This window comes from Limulus polyphemus, unplaced genomic scaffold, assembly GCF_000517525.1.
Source record: "Limulus polyphemus unplaced genomic scaffold, Limulus_polyphemus-2.1.2 Scaffold126, whole genome shotgun sequence".
Taxonomy (NCBI): Eukaryota; Metazoa; Arthropoda; class Merostomata; order Xiphosura; family Limulidae; genus Limulus; species Limulus polyphemus.
In genome coordinates, this window is record NW_013665736.1 from 1,054,810 (window position 1) to 1,069,871 (window position 15,062).

Consider the following 15,062-nt stretch of genomic DNA (forward strand, 5'->3'; position numbering starts at 1 on the left):
CTATCTGTCCTCTGCCCACCACGGGTATCGAAACCCGGATTCTAGCGTTGTAAGTCCACAGACATACCGCTGGCCCACTGGGGGTGGGGGGGGCGCCCAAAGCAACTCGAGGTCTATCTGCACTAGTTTTGAAGTGATAGACTAGAGTGAGGACAGCTACTCAACATTACCAACCGCCAATTCTTGAGTTACTCCTTACCAACTAATAGTGAGATTAACCATTACTTTATAACACTCCCACAGCTGAAAAGGTGAGCATGTTCAGAGATGGAATTCGAATCTACGATCCTGAGATTGCGAGACAAGTGCCTTAACCACTAGGCCAACATATAAGAGGAACCCATGCAACAAGACCTACACGATAACTAGCTATTTTACTCCACTGAGAATTGTTAACAGTATAACTATAACTTATTAGCAAAATTCTGGCTTATCCACTGGTGCAACAGGCAGCTTACCACGAAGAAAGGTCATCGCCTGTAAATCCTCTAAAGTATTTAGGTTACTTCTCCCTGTTTTGTAATGTTCGTAGTTGTGTTAAGACTTTCCCTTTATTATACGCCAAGAATTTATTTTATTTTTATCAAAATGGACATGTATAAAATTTATCGCTTGAAGTTGAGATCACTTTGTACGCTTCACAAGGCTGTTCATGCTTCTTTAAAATAGTTAATCATATATAGTATATTTTAGTTGGTGATGTGTAAAAAACCATTTATTTGTTTATTTGTAAGCCAAATACCTGTGACACTGCCACTGCTAGACTTATTAGTAATACACTTTATTAAAATACATATCAAGAATGACCACGTGGTAACGATAACATGATGTTAGTGTTACAGTTGTTAGGAATGAAATTCTAAAAACAAGAAACAAAATATGGAACATTTACCTGAAGAAATATTAATTAATATATTTATGTACTTAAATCCTTCAGATCTTCTTGCCATTGGTAAACTTTGCAATACATTTTGGGACATCTCTCTACGAAAACAAGTTTGCAGGTAAGTTAATTTTGTGTTTAAAATTAACGTTTTAAACATAGAACTGACAGTTAAAATAAATGCAGGATCGCTGTCGGTACTAGCATTAGGACAAAAAATAAAATTAAAATGAAGATATACCATTACAATACATGAATTTCGATATTTGAGTCTTGACGAGGCCTCTTCAGCCCACGCGAAACTGAAAGTGACTTTTCATATGGACTTGTGTTTCATTATACTGTATTAATACTAATAGTAGTGGATCATCATTTTAATTCTTATATTTATGTATAAGTTATAATTTATAAACCATCTTGCCATTGGTGATTAAAATTTTCAAACGTCGAAATTTTTTATGTATTTTTTTCTAATTCAAAACTGCACATGTTTTGTGAAAAGAAATTGACTTAATCAGTGAGAAATTGATGCAAATAATGCCATTTAGATCTTATTTCTATTTCAGCTTGTTAGCCTAAAATCAGTTTTAGGTATAAGTCATACAAATAAGAATCATTATTAATATTGATAATTGCGTTATTTATTGTTAGTTGTATAAGTATTGGAGTTTGTTGACACGAGTTTTTGAATTTGCCACTGCTCGAGGTTGTGAGTCTAGACCTTATATTATCTTTTGAATAATAGTTTATCAGCTATAATATATTGCTAATAAAATTGCATTTATTTCTTGGTTGCACTGTTGCTAGTATTATGGCAAATAGGATTTTTGGTTGTATTTATTTAAAAACAAGAGTTAGAGGGAACCTGATTGGCATGTTCTAGGAAATGGGTGACCCCCATTCTTAAGATGCATTTTGACTCGCTGCTTCCTTGCATCCCATATAACCTATTTGTGTATATACTATATATGTCATTTTCTCTATGATAATTGTTGTTACTATATTACATAATAGTAATAATATTTGTATATTAGTTTTTGAAACTTCCTTATTTTTAAATTTGTACTTTGGGGTTGGGTGCCCCACAGTTTGCACACCATTATTCTTGATTAAAGTGACAGTAAACAATCAGATTTTCACCTGTCTATGCATTAAATATAAAAAATATATATATATAAAGAGTTAAAAATTTAATGTTGTTTACTTACATTCTGCCATGATCACTTGAATCATTTTAAATTTATTAGTAATAAGAGAATGTTTGTTTTACCATTCTTTACTGTATTGAATTATCCAGTCAGATGTAAGTTATTTTTTCTTCTACTCTTGTATAATTATTTGAAAATTCAAACACTATTCCATTCAAACATACCATGCTAATAAATTTGAATTACCTCAGATATAATATGATTAGAGATTATTTTAGCATATATCAGATATTTTTTTGTAGTTAGTTGGATTTTCAAGAAAAATAAAATGTAAATACTAACATTTACAATATAAACAAATTTACTTAGAAGTATGAAATATGAATGGTATGGAACAATAAAATAGATTCGACAAACAATATAAGTGATCAGTTCTGAGAACCATAGGAAGATAGTATGGGGAAATAAAACAATAGGACATTGCATGTAATTTAATGTTGAACAAACAGGAAGATTTTGAATAATATCTTTGAGCACATTGTCATTCAATGTCACCACCCCTGCTCAACTGCTTTTCTGATAGCCATTAACTTTTCTGAATAATTATAAGTAATTGTCAAAAACTGTTAGATCACAAACACTATATACTCTGCACTGCACTTGTTTAACTTTTTGTAGCAATTGGTATGTGCATTAGGATTTATCTGTGGAAAATTCAATAAATTAGGTATGTGTAGCTGGTCATGTAATATAAAGTTGTGAATATGTAATAACTGGAGATGAATAAAAACCCTATAGGGTTTTTATTCATTTATAGTTAGACTTCTTGAACCTATGTGTTTTTCTAACATCATAATAACTGGAGATGTGAGCATTTCCAAATGTTTTGGACTTAGTTCTTGAAATTTGTGTCGTTATAGTACACTTGATTTTGTCATATGCATGTAACAAAACTTATATACAATATTTCTGATTTCCTAGGTGTGCAAGCTTCAATCACCAGTGGAAAACCAAACCAAGTGATTTTGAAAATTTTTTCATCAAGGAACGAGTCCTAAATATTACAGAACTGAACATAAGCAATGTGAACTGGATAAAAAATCAAATTTTATTAAAAGTTGTGAAAAAATGTAAAAATCTGGAAGCCTTACATATTGTAAACTGCAACTTTACAGCATCTGATTTGAATGTGATTTTTTCAAGACTTCAGGGACTAATGGTATTGTCATGGTCATTGGAGAGTTTAGCTATTAAAGTTCATAGAAATTATTTTCAACAAAAATTGGAAGACACTAGTTTTGGTTTGGAGAAATTGCAGAAGCTGTATCTTGAAATTCCAGATTCTGATTATGGTTATGTTGCAGCAACATGGATACTTGCTTATACATGCAATCTTGAGGAGCTTCATATTCATGCATCATACTACATGCACCTGTTGTGTGCAACTTGTCCAATATTCAATTCACTCAAGATTTATAACAATCTATCTGTACAGAAACTTTCAAAAATTTTCTTTACAGATGATGAAGTATACACAAATACTTGCTACCCACATTATGTGGCAGAGAGAAGATTCCTAGCCACTAAGGGTTTAATGAATGAAATAATAAGCATTCAAAATCAATCAGAAAAAAAAATCATGTGGAAAGCTCTGTGGTTATCATCAGGTGCTTTATGTGCTTTAGGTAAATCAGAAAAACACAGTTATTCATTAGGCATTGTTTTAGGTATTTTGTTGTGTTAAAATGTGATCATAAAAGCACATAAAATAACTTGTGTTATATGAATAATGTGTATAATTTATAATGCTACAGTTATTTTGAAAAAGTTAAATTTGTCATCCTAACATAACATTAAAGGACAACAGGGCCATCCCATCCATCAAATTAAACTAAACAATAAAAAACTCAAAGCCAGCCCTTATAATTCAAATATTTATCAATTTTTCATTAAATGAACTTCATCTACCACCTGAAGGCAACCTGTTCCAAAGAAGTTAACAATAAATATAAATATCATTGTTACTAGTAGGTTCTTTAACAAATTGTTGAAGAAAACCATCTTGAACAGTTTCTAAAAACATGTATTTTTCATGATAGACTTTAACATTTCCCAATCTATATTCTTGAAATTAAAATTTCTTATAATCCTAACCTCATTGACAGTTGAATTCATTATCTCACTGTAATTTCTTATTAATTTCATCAGGTTCATCTGGTGGTCTATAATTTCCATCCAAAAGCCTTCTCCCCTTATGACCACTAACAAAAACCCAAATAGATTTAATTTCATTACTGTTAGCTTTGATATTCTGAACTTGAAGTAGCTGTAACTTTGATTTTCCTATAAAGCCACTTCTCCCCTTCATTTAGCAATATATTGATATTAAACAACCTATAAACTTGTATTTCAAAAAACTCCTGCTATCCTGCCAGGTTTTGGTTATTCCCAACATTTAAAAATCTTCTGTTCCAACCAGTGCTCTAAGTTCATCCATTTTATTACTTATACTTCGAGCATTACAATTATAAGAGTTTGGCCTACCATTATATCTGTCTTTGTACTTTGTTCCCACACTATACCCCACTCTACATCATATTTTTCTTATTCTTGCCTTATCCATTGTCTAATCCTAGTCTAGTTACACTTACAATTGAATTAATAGCCCTTGTAAACAAGCTAGCCTTTACTCTACTGAAATGTAAGTCATCCATTCCAAAAAAAAGCTCCCTTTTCCAACTGAATTGGTTCCACAAATCCAACCAGCTAATGTGCTTGTCTTTGCATATTAACATAAGCCTAGCATTCAGCCTTAGTGACCTACTTATAGTTTCATCTTCATAATTAAGTCTTGACAGTATCCCTGGCAGAATTAACTTATTGTGGCTGTTTTCTTTAAATGTCTTCTACTTAACAGAATGCTTCTTTGACTTACCCTTCCCTACATCATAGCCCCTATGTGCACTGTAAAGACTACATGACTGCTATCACTTGCTCTGTCACTTGTATTCTCCACCTCTGTCCCTGGATAGTATAATATAATTCTTTTCTCTCTTTTTATGCCACAGACTATTCTATCCATGTGCTGTACTAGAAAATCACCTATAATAATAACCTCCTTACGTTTTTCATTCTCATTCCTTTCTGTCCCATTTGTTATCCTTCCCTCCTCTGCACAAGCTAAAGACTGATATCTTGTTGTGCGTTAACTTCCTGAAAGTCATTTTAGCCACAATATGTATTGTGTGCCAAAAGCTTAACTTTCTCTTTAAATAATGCTGCCATTTTGCATAGTTTACTGTTCTCTTTATCCATAGTTCTGTCTTTATGCTATGTCTTGTTTCTAATGATCTATTAAAGATATCTAGAATTTCATTGTATGCAAATAATATGAAGCAAATTATAATTCTTTCATGTGTCTTTACTTCACCCTTCATGTAAATTTGTGTTACATATCTACAAGGTACGAAATACAAAATTAAATTAAAATAAAACTGAATTAACTTGTAAATAGAGTTAAAATACATTGTGCATGATAAACAGTAGCAATACAAGAAACTGAACTTCCACAGTGAGTACTAGCCATTTCAGATCACACACTGTCTTCCTTAAAAATTAGAAAAAATCTTTTCAAAACATCATACACAAAGGATATTCTCTCTGTAACTGACTAGTCAGATGAAGGGGCACTAAAATGTGGAAATACCTGTTCCAAGTCCACAAAATTTCTTCAAACATGAGGTCAAGCAACTATCTCACAAAACAGCAGTTAAGTTTCATGACTGGTCAAGTTACAAAAAGTAACATCTCAGACTGCAATTTATTGTGTGCCCTCAATGAGGTTTAGACAGTTCCAGAGTCAAAACTTAGGAAAATGGAAAATTTTGTGAACAAGAAATGTACAATAGTATAGTCAGATATATTGTATCTGTATATTAAAACTGTGGCAATAGGAAATTTGTCTGCAAAAAATAATTGCATCAAGGTAATGCTGAAGAGTATCAGGAATTAGAATAAAGCTAAATTAAATTTGGAAATTATACTTACATTGTTTCAAAACTAATAAATTTGAAAATAAGCTTGCAATAAAAATAGATTTCAGAAGTGAATAAGATTATAGTTCAATAATTTAGTATTTGTAGCATCCATGGAGACTAAGATGACAAGAATGACAAAGGAATACAAAATAATAACATACACATAATCTAGTTATAAAACCTTGAAAATAGAGACCACCTACCTACTCATGCAAAGTTAATAAGCATAAGTTGTAGTGTTGCCATCAGTGATTAACCAAAAGAAAAAGTTTCACAACTTTCAGTTCCCATATTCTTGTAGTAAATGCAGAAGAGAAACATTTAAATTCAATTTCTCAAACTACATGTTATTAACGAATTTCAAAAATACTCAGTTTAAAGCACTATAATCTTAAAAAAAAGATCAGCCTACTCTTTGTTCATTCAGAGTTGTGCATGAATACCACGAAATTGCACAAAGATTTTTGTAATCTCAGCAGAAAGTATAAAAGCAGCTAGTTAGGTCTAACTCTTTCAGTTTTATTGGTTATATGGACTACCTTCTTTTTTAATTAGCAACAAGAATGAAAATGCATTCCTTCTGTGGTACTTAATGTTACACTGTATGATTATTACACTTCTCACAATTGCCAATATAACAGGAAAAATTACTGTGTGGCACATTTCTTGCTACTCTGACCTCAGAAGAGCTAATACACATTATAAGAATGAAAATAATTCATCACTGCTAAGGTTCAACTAAAGTAAAATGAAATCATAAAATTGATGGGCTCATTATGCATAAAGTATTTTTAATGTTATTTTTTCTCTTAATGTACTAGTGTTTGATCTTGAAATTAATTATTAAAAGAAATGATGACAATAACAAGCTCATAGTTCCAGACAAATCAACTCTGATTTTAAAAAAATGTTTGAACTAATCTCTCACCTTTCAATTAGAAATTTAAACAATGTAATTAGATGCTTATATGTAAATAGAAATATTTAAGTTTCTTTCAAAAGCTTGTAGGGGAAATGTCTGGTGCCAAAATGCAGCACTGATACTGCTCCGTTATCATATATATGTTGTAATACTCTTTATTATTTACATTTTTTCTCTTTTCATGTATGTATTTTTGTTTGTAATTTTTTCAGCTTTTGTATAAAGAATTTATATTATAAATACAATATTATGGCCATAAAAAAATTGATTGCAAAATAATGATTGTGTGTAAATTGTTTTACAAATATATGCTCTACAGAGTATTGATTTTATTTTTATATAAAGAAGTTTTAAACTGTATTTTCTAGCCTACATTTTTTTAAAGTTTTTGTTGTACTTAATGTTTTAAATAATGATCTGATAGAATGTTTTATACAAAAAGTGAATTTCTGTGTTAGGGTTAGGTTAAAGCACATTGCAAAATTTCTAAACATATGATCATTAGCCAAATAGTTTATTAATAATATGTAAGGTGATTTTTTTAGGGTTTTCTTGGATAAAATTATTTTGATTTCAGTTTGAATTTCTATTTTGTAACATGTAACATATAAGTTTTTGACAATGGGTGTTGTTAATATGCTTTACCTTTTGGGCCCTGTTATAAAATAAGAACGATTCTCAAGGAATCTCACGTAAGCAGATTTTGGCTGAAGTATTGGGAGTTGAACTTGACACTTCATTTGACTTGTAATTTGCCATTGCAGCTTATGTGTGCGACAGAGTGTTTTCGCTTAGTATGGATTTCTGCACTGACTGCTCATTTCAATAATTGTGAAGTTTTAATCATTCAAATGTTCAATTCTTATTAATAATAAATTCCTATCTGTCAGAACATATAGTTGCTTTTTTTGCAAAACTTTATGTATGTGTAGAATATGCAAATTTTGTGCACTTGTGTCTTATACATTAGTTGTATTTCCTTGCAAACAACTTTGTATACTTGAAGATCTATTTGGTTATTTTGCAGTAAGACAAGCTGACAGAGTTTAAGTGATGAATATGACCTTTTTTTTATATTCATGGGTGATGTTTCTATAACATTGTTTTCAGGTGATCAGTTTTTTAGAACCTTTTAGAGGATCTGCCTTTCCTTAGGATACCTACAGTTTCTTCTGCTTGCAACTTATTGTTTAGATTACCTTAGAATTACATTCATTGAAAAGTCCAAGAAGGTTAGCACAGCCTTCTCAGTAAACAGGAGCTATTTTCTACACTTTCATCTCTTGTCAGTTTGCATGTTCACATTTAAAGACATTCTTGAAAACGTGTCGAAATCTCTCATTGTGTGATACATTTAACTAATTTTTTTTATTGATTTTTTTTCAAGCTGAACAGAACATTTTAAAGAAAGATGACATAAAAGCAAGTGACATATCATTTCGTTTGAAACATTCACATGAAAAGGGTTTGGAGCAAGTTGGGAATTACCTAGAGAACTGTAACTTGGAAAGTGTAAAACAACTTGAAGTAGATGTAGGCAAAATGGACCTGATTAATATCAGCAGACTGGGTGCTTCTCTTTTATCTTTTTCACTGTTGAGCTTTAAACCGTGGTTGGGAAGTTCAGAAGAGGTATGTTTTACTCACTGTGGTGCACCTATTGTGCCAGAGACATTGGCCAAGTTTCAAAGTTATTCTAGTTTCTGTCTTTTAAGCATTTACAACAGTCAAGTTTTGTTTGGTACAAACTGTATATCATTCTGCTGAGCATCATAAGTTCACCTGTACTGTAATACTGTAAACTGTCATCTACATGTAGTTTTTTCTTTAATATTTAAAGCTCCAATTTTATACAAGTACTTTTCACTCTTTGTGTTGTGCAATTTTATAATAATTTTTAATGACCTCTAAACTAATGTTTAGTTATTTATTATGAGTTAATCCTTATGAACTATGTTTTTGCCTATAGTATGGGTCTACCTGATATAATATATTGAAAAACTTCTTAGATAATATTACTTATTATTGAATCACAAAAGTTGTGGATTTATCATAATAACTGTTAGTACTTTTAATTCATATTCATGAGAATTTTTTAAAGGATAAATTCATTTCTTAACACAGCAAATAGTGGTGCTGTATGATATAATTTAAATAATACTTACTTTTGCTGTAACTCTTGCTTATGCCAAGACTCAGAACTCTTCCCCCCTTTTTTCTACTTCCTGCTACCTCAATTATTGTTCACCATTTATAATATGTAATTTTATGCAAGCCTCATTCTGTAAAAGAGTGTTAGGTGTATAACCATGTCTCATGCACTATTGATGGAATCCCTAAACCAGTCACTTTCTATCACATAGTGCAAACTATATTTGATGTAAGAATTGCACTTACATGGTTACATTTATTGTTAGTCCCTTTCCTTTGTTTTCTGAGTTTTATTTCTTTTTAACAACTGTGTTTCACCCAACAATTTGGCCCTTATCAGTTTATCTAGAGCAGGTAACACTGTTTCTGGCCATGTTGTTTTTCATGTTATTTTTTTACAGAACCAATATTTTTTTCCTTCTCAGGAGTTATATACTCATCTCTGCATCCTCTAGTAAAACATAATTTAAAGAAATAACTGTTATCTAGGCCTTAGTTAATTATTTCTGCCAATTCATCACCAAGCTGGTGGTCCATGTGAACTGAATGCACATATGAGACTCATCAAAATCTCATGCAACATCTTTGCAGTTACTTCATCCTCTCCGAATTAAAATGTTTCCTTCCTAGCTTTACTAGTTGTGATTAGCTGGTTATAGTGTTCATTACCAATTACTGCTACCAATCATTGTTTAGTTGCTATGTAACAACTCCTGTGATTTTGTTTTTTTTTGAATGTGCTTCTACTGACTATTGTGAGTTAAGTATTCACCACAGGATGGATCAAAGAGCTTTTGGTACAGTTTTGAGGCTTATTGCTGATGAATTTGTAGATGCTACCCACATGCATGTAATATTACCTACAGTTATGAAAGCTAAATCCTACATGAACCACATGAAAAAAGAAAACAACTTTTTTTTTGTTATAAGTTCATTATGATAAAATAGAGAACATACATTACTCCATTAAATAAAATCAAACACTACAACCAGGAGCATTTTTCAATGTAAAACAGTCTTTTTCCTGTCGTGTGTGAAAGCTAGCCAATCTCATAGAACAAAAGAAAGGCATTGTTCAGGATGCAAACTTATTTGTAAATGAATTAAATGAAACAATCTCATAAAAACACTTAAAGCTCCAAACAAGGTCTGCATTATTATCTAATAGCTGTAACAGATAATACATTCACAAATGGCTTCTCATCAACATTTGTTTCAACAAAGCACTTATGATTTTTTTCAATACATGTAATTTAAAGCAAGCCAGCAGAAGATTGTTGGATTTACATGCATAGAGTTTGTTGTCAAGAAGTCCTGTAAAGACAACCTTGCATCCATGGTTAGAATATGATGTAGAAAAAAAAATATGTTTATGTAAGGTCTGCATGAAAGCTAAGAATTGGAATATTTCTACCACAGAGAAGGATGCCAGTTCTGGAATAATCTCATCTAGCACTGGCTTCTTCTTTCTTTCTCCCCACAGTGTTGGAATTGGGAGAGAAAATTAACTATGCAAATTTGTAATCACTGTTTAGGTCTCACTTGAAATACCAAAAAAGGAATTGACTTATTGGAAAGAGTTTAGAGGACAGCTTCCAGGATGGAAGGGTTGTATTATAAGAATAGGTAGATGATAATTATTTCTTGAGAAAAAAAAATGGGTAAGAGGCAATCTTATTGAAGTTTAGATTATATGGGTGATCAACTGACTAGAAGCCTTTGATTTCTTTATGCTATTTCTGAAGACAGTAAGATGAGACAACACAAGTGTATGATTTGGAAACAACAGACTACTAGACTCCAGTTAAGACAGTTTTATTTTCTTACAGAATGTTTGGGTTATGGAATGAATTGTTGCCATCAGTAGTGAAAGCAAGCGCATTACAAAATTTTAAAAGGGAAGTCCTTAATTTCCTGAAAAATAAAGGGTGGGTGTATGTTTTTTACTTTTTCTCAAAGGTGGGTGTGAAGGGATTGACATCCTTGAAAAATCAAATAGTCCCTTGTTCTCCATATGTTAATTAAATACATGGTAGGCATCAAGCAGAGATTGTAGTACATGACAGAAAATGATTGACCAAAAGATTCTGTCAGAAGAAGGTATGAGACATGATTATGCACATAACATTTTCAAACAGAATATTTGCATAACATTACAGATGACAAATGATGGGCAATAATCGAAAGAGGAAAAAGTAGGGAAAGGAATAAAATTCATCACATTTCAGACACAATCAAGATACTTGAGCATAAGTTGCAGTAGAAGTAAGTATGTATTTCAATTACATTTTACTTCTTAAATGTAAACTTGTTATTGAATTTTACTAACTAGAAAATGTAGTAGTGAAACTCTTTCACTTGAGTGTTTACAATGAAACTAGTAAATTTCCTGTTATTTAAGGTATAGTTTTATAAATTACTAATACTTTTTTATATTTTTAATTTTTTATAGGATTGTATAAACTGGCCCAAGTCTGAGAAAATTGTAGTCTCACTATTCTCAAATATTTGAGATGTATACTAGACATTTATTTACTTACTTTACTTATTACATTAGGATGATCTACTTTCAACTGTACACCACACGAATAGCAATTACTTATAAAGTTAGTTTTGTTTTAACTGACTTCTGTTGATATAATTGAAACATACTTGAGTATCATTGATGAAGCTTACAGCATCAAGATGTTGAAATGTTAGTGGCTCAAACAAGTTGCATATGCATGCAAGGGAAGCAGCTTGAATATTATTAGTACTTATACATTTAAAATCATTGCAAGCTTACACACTTAATTTCCATCCTTCAATTCACTTTTTATAGCGTAATCTCTTGTGTAGACTGTGCATCCTGACTTCTTTCTGTCTTTTGCTTTCCATTATGCAACTTATAAAGATACTTGCCTCCTTGATTTCTTTTTCAACTCATCTGTATTTTTTTTAGCTGATGTTCATGGTATTCCTTGCAAATCATGAAAAAAAAGACTATTTTTCTATTATCCATATGACTTGTGAAAGTATTTCTTTTAGACATAAAGATATATCTTTCCTCTTCCTCCTTAACTCATTTATGTTTATTGTATAATGTTTCTAATGTACTTTGAACATTTTCTTTCATTCTTCCTGATCTCGGTTCTCTTGTCTTTACAATATTCCCTTTTAAATCTCATATACTTAGAATATGTGTCTTGTTAGTACACAAGAACAAATGATCTCTTTCAAGCTTAAAATTTAGTACTTCATTAGTATGATCATGCCATTCAGTAAAGTACTAAAATCATCTGGGAACAAGTTGGATTTAGAAACTACTAGTAGATGCTGTTAAAAATGATAATACAAATCATATATTCCGAGGTAATACCTCACCTTTACACACAAACTTGTTATATCTCTTGTGCATCTGTTTACGAGTTTTGCATGCAACTAACCTGAGCTAACTTCCACCTAAAATTCACATGTTTAACATGAACTGAGTTAGTGTATGATGATATCATCATGCGACAGTAGCCTTCCACTAACAGGAGGGTGACACAACCTCCATGCAGTAACTCTCCCTGTTCACTTACACTCAATAACTTCATTCTTCTCCTCAGCATTGTCTAGATCAGGTGTATTTTAAACTTTGTTAATCAGTTGCATAAGCTTTGAGATGGTTTGCAAAACTTGAATTTAGTTCAAGTATTACTGGTTTCCTTTATTACTATTTCTACTATTATTATCGACTTTGAATTCTCAAGTGATGGTAACTTACACTTTGTTCTAACACAGGACCTTTGTCTATTGTGGCTAGTGTGGGTTTTGTGTCTATGGAGGATGTGACAGCCATTGCTCGACCTGTTTTGGAGTTTTTAATGTACCCTGGGCCTTCTCCTCCCATTTGTTTGGCTGACATTCCTCCTACTTCATTGGACATAATGATGATCATTTCCCAAGGTATTTCTCTCACAGGGGTTAGCTCTAGGCATAGCATTATCTGTGGAAGACAGTTCTCAACCAACTACTTTCTTACTTGACATGGTTTTTCAGGTATGTTCCTTTCATTTTCTTTCCACTTGTCTTTTGATTCTTTCTGTGCTCTGCTGTATGTGTCCCATAATCTGAACTACTTTGTCTTTCTGCTTTCAACTGATTTTATGGCCCATGCTGACTCATTTTTTAATAACTCTACACCTGTACTACCATACCTTATCCTCTTCATTTACTTGCCTTTTTTCTCCCAGCTTACAGCCATTCTTTGTTCCCATGACACAATTCCCAATCTTAATATCTCTCTTACCTCCTTGGTGGTTTGACCCTTTCACTTCTGTTTACCTTTCTGGTGTCTGATTTTCACATTTTTGTCTCTTATTTACCTTACATCTGGGGCATTAAATGTGCTCCTGGGGAGGGTTTTCTGAAGAGATTGGTTTTCTTCTTTTCACTACATTGATCAGTATTACCTCTGATCTATCACTTCTTTCACAAATGCTTCTCTGTCAGGCTTGGGTGCATCTCTCACCATTGACATGACACCAAGTGTGTGAGCTTCTGATATGCACTTCCTCTATATCAACTTACATGAACTTCTCACTATACATCAGGCATATTCTCTCTTCTTCTTCTTCTCATGTATCAATTTGTCCAACAGTTCTACTGTTGTTTCATGTTTCAGCTGTTAGTGGGGTATCCATTCCAGAGCTCTGGACCAACTACTTTTGATTCTGAGCCTGGTAGAGGTTCACTTCTCTTGCCCTCATGTTTCATTGTGTTTGCTCTCATTTATGCATGCCCCCCTCAATAAGTTTGCCATTCCCCTTACCACCACACTTTCACTCTTCTGGTACCCAGTTCCTCATACTTTGGCTCCAGCTGTCAGTGCTCTTTGCCACGTCTGGTTTTGCCTTTTTCTCCATTCCTATTGTCGTCTCCATCTTTTCCTTTTTATTCTCTTCTTGATACATGACACTCCTTATCTAGTTATATTGGTTGCAATTCTTTAATCTGCACATCCCTAGTTCCCTCTGCTTTACCCATTGATATTCTGGTGCTGTCTTTCACTACTTCATCACCTGTCTCTCCATTCGTATTGATGATGCTTTTCCATCTTACAATCAGGTTGTTAATGCCCTAATTAAAGAAATCACTTGGCTTTGAAGCAAAAAACATGTCGATGTCCTCTTCCACATTTGCATACATTTGCCCATTACGATGGTGTTGCAGCAAACGAAAAAGATGGTAATCTGATGTTGCCATGTCTGTAGAATATGATGCGTGGGGGAGAACTTCCCAACCCAACCTCATAATCTTGTGTTGCATCAAACGTGCATTGTCGTGGAGAAGAACAACACCTTTCTAGTTGACAAGTGGAGGATGTTTCTGATGAAGGACTTGATTTAAACATTCCAGTTGCTGATTATGCATCTCTGCATTGACAGTTCGCTGTGGATTGAGGAGTTTCAAATGTATTACTCCTTTGATGTTCCACCAAATGAAAAACATCACTTTCTGCAGATGGAGTCCATGTTTTGGAGTCAGAGGTGGTTTTTGTTTAGACTGAGCCATTGTTTTTGGCATTTAATACTTGCATAGAAAATCCATTTTTCATCACCGGTGACGATTCTGTCCAAAAATGGTTCATGCACATTATGCGCCAGAAGAGGAGAAACAATGTTGAAAACAATGATCATCGGAGAGTTAGTGAAGGAAATATGGGAAAACTCCATAAAGAAGGTGTTTGGGTGTTTAGATGTTTACGTATTGTTTCATGAGAGACATGCAATTTCAGGGCCATTTCACGAATGTGTTATCTTGGGTTAGACTTAACAAGCATCTTCAGAGCATCAATATCAATTACAACAAGTCGGCCCTTGCCATCACAGTTTTTAAGGCTAAAGTCACATGAACAAAATTTGCTGAACCATCGTTGACACTTACGAACATTCAAA

The 15,062-nt window shown here is 32.6% G+C and overlaps 1 protein-coding gene across 1 annotated transcript; it reads left to right on the forward strand.

Annotated features, from left to right (window-relative positions):
• Positions 1-431: 431 nt before the first annotated feature.
• On the forward strand, positions 432-8,777 carry LOC106473078. The gene is made up of 4 exons (XM_022402577.1): positions 432-469; positions 938-1,004; positions 3,013-3,716; positions 8,378-8,777. Exons 3-4 carry the CDS (start codon positions 3,248-3,250, stop codon positions 8,755-8,757), a joined length of 849 nt encoding a protein of 282 aa, XP_022258285.1. The 5' UTR covers positions 432-469; positions 938-1,004; positions 3,013-3,247; the 3' UTR covers positions 8,758-8,777.
• The last annotated feature ends 6,285 nt before the right edge of the window (positions 8,778-15,062 follow it).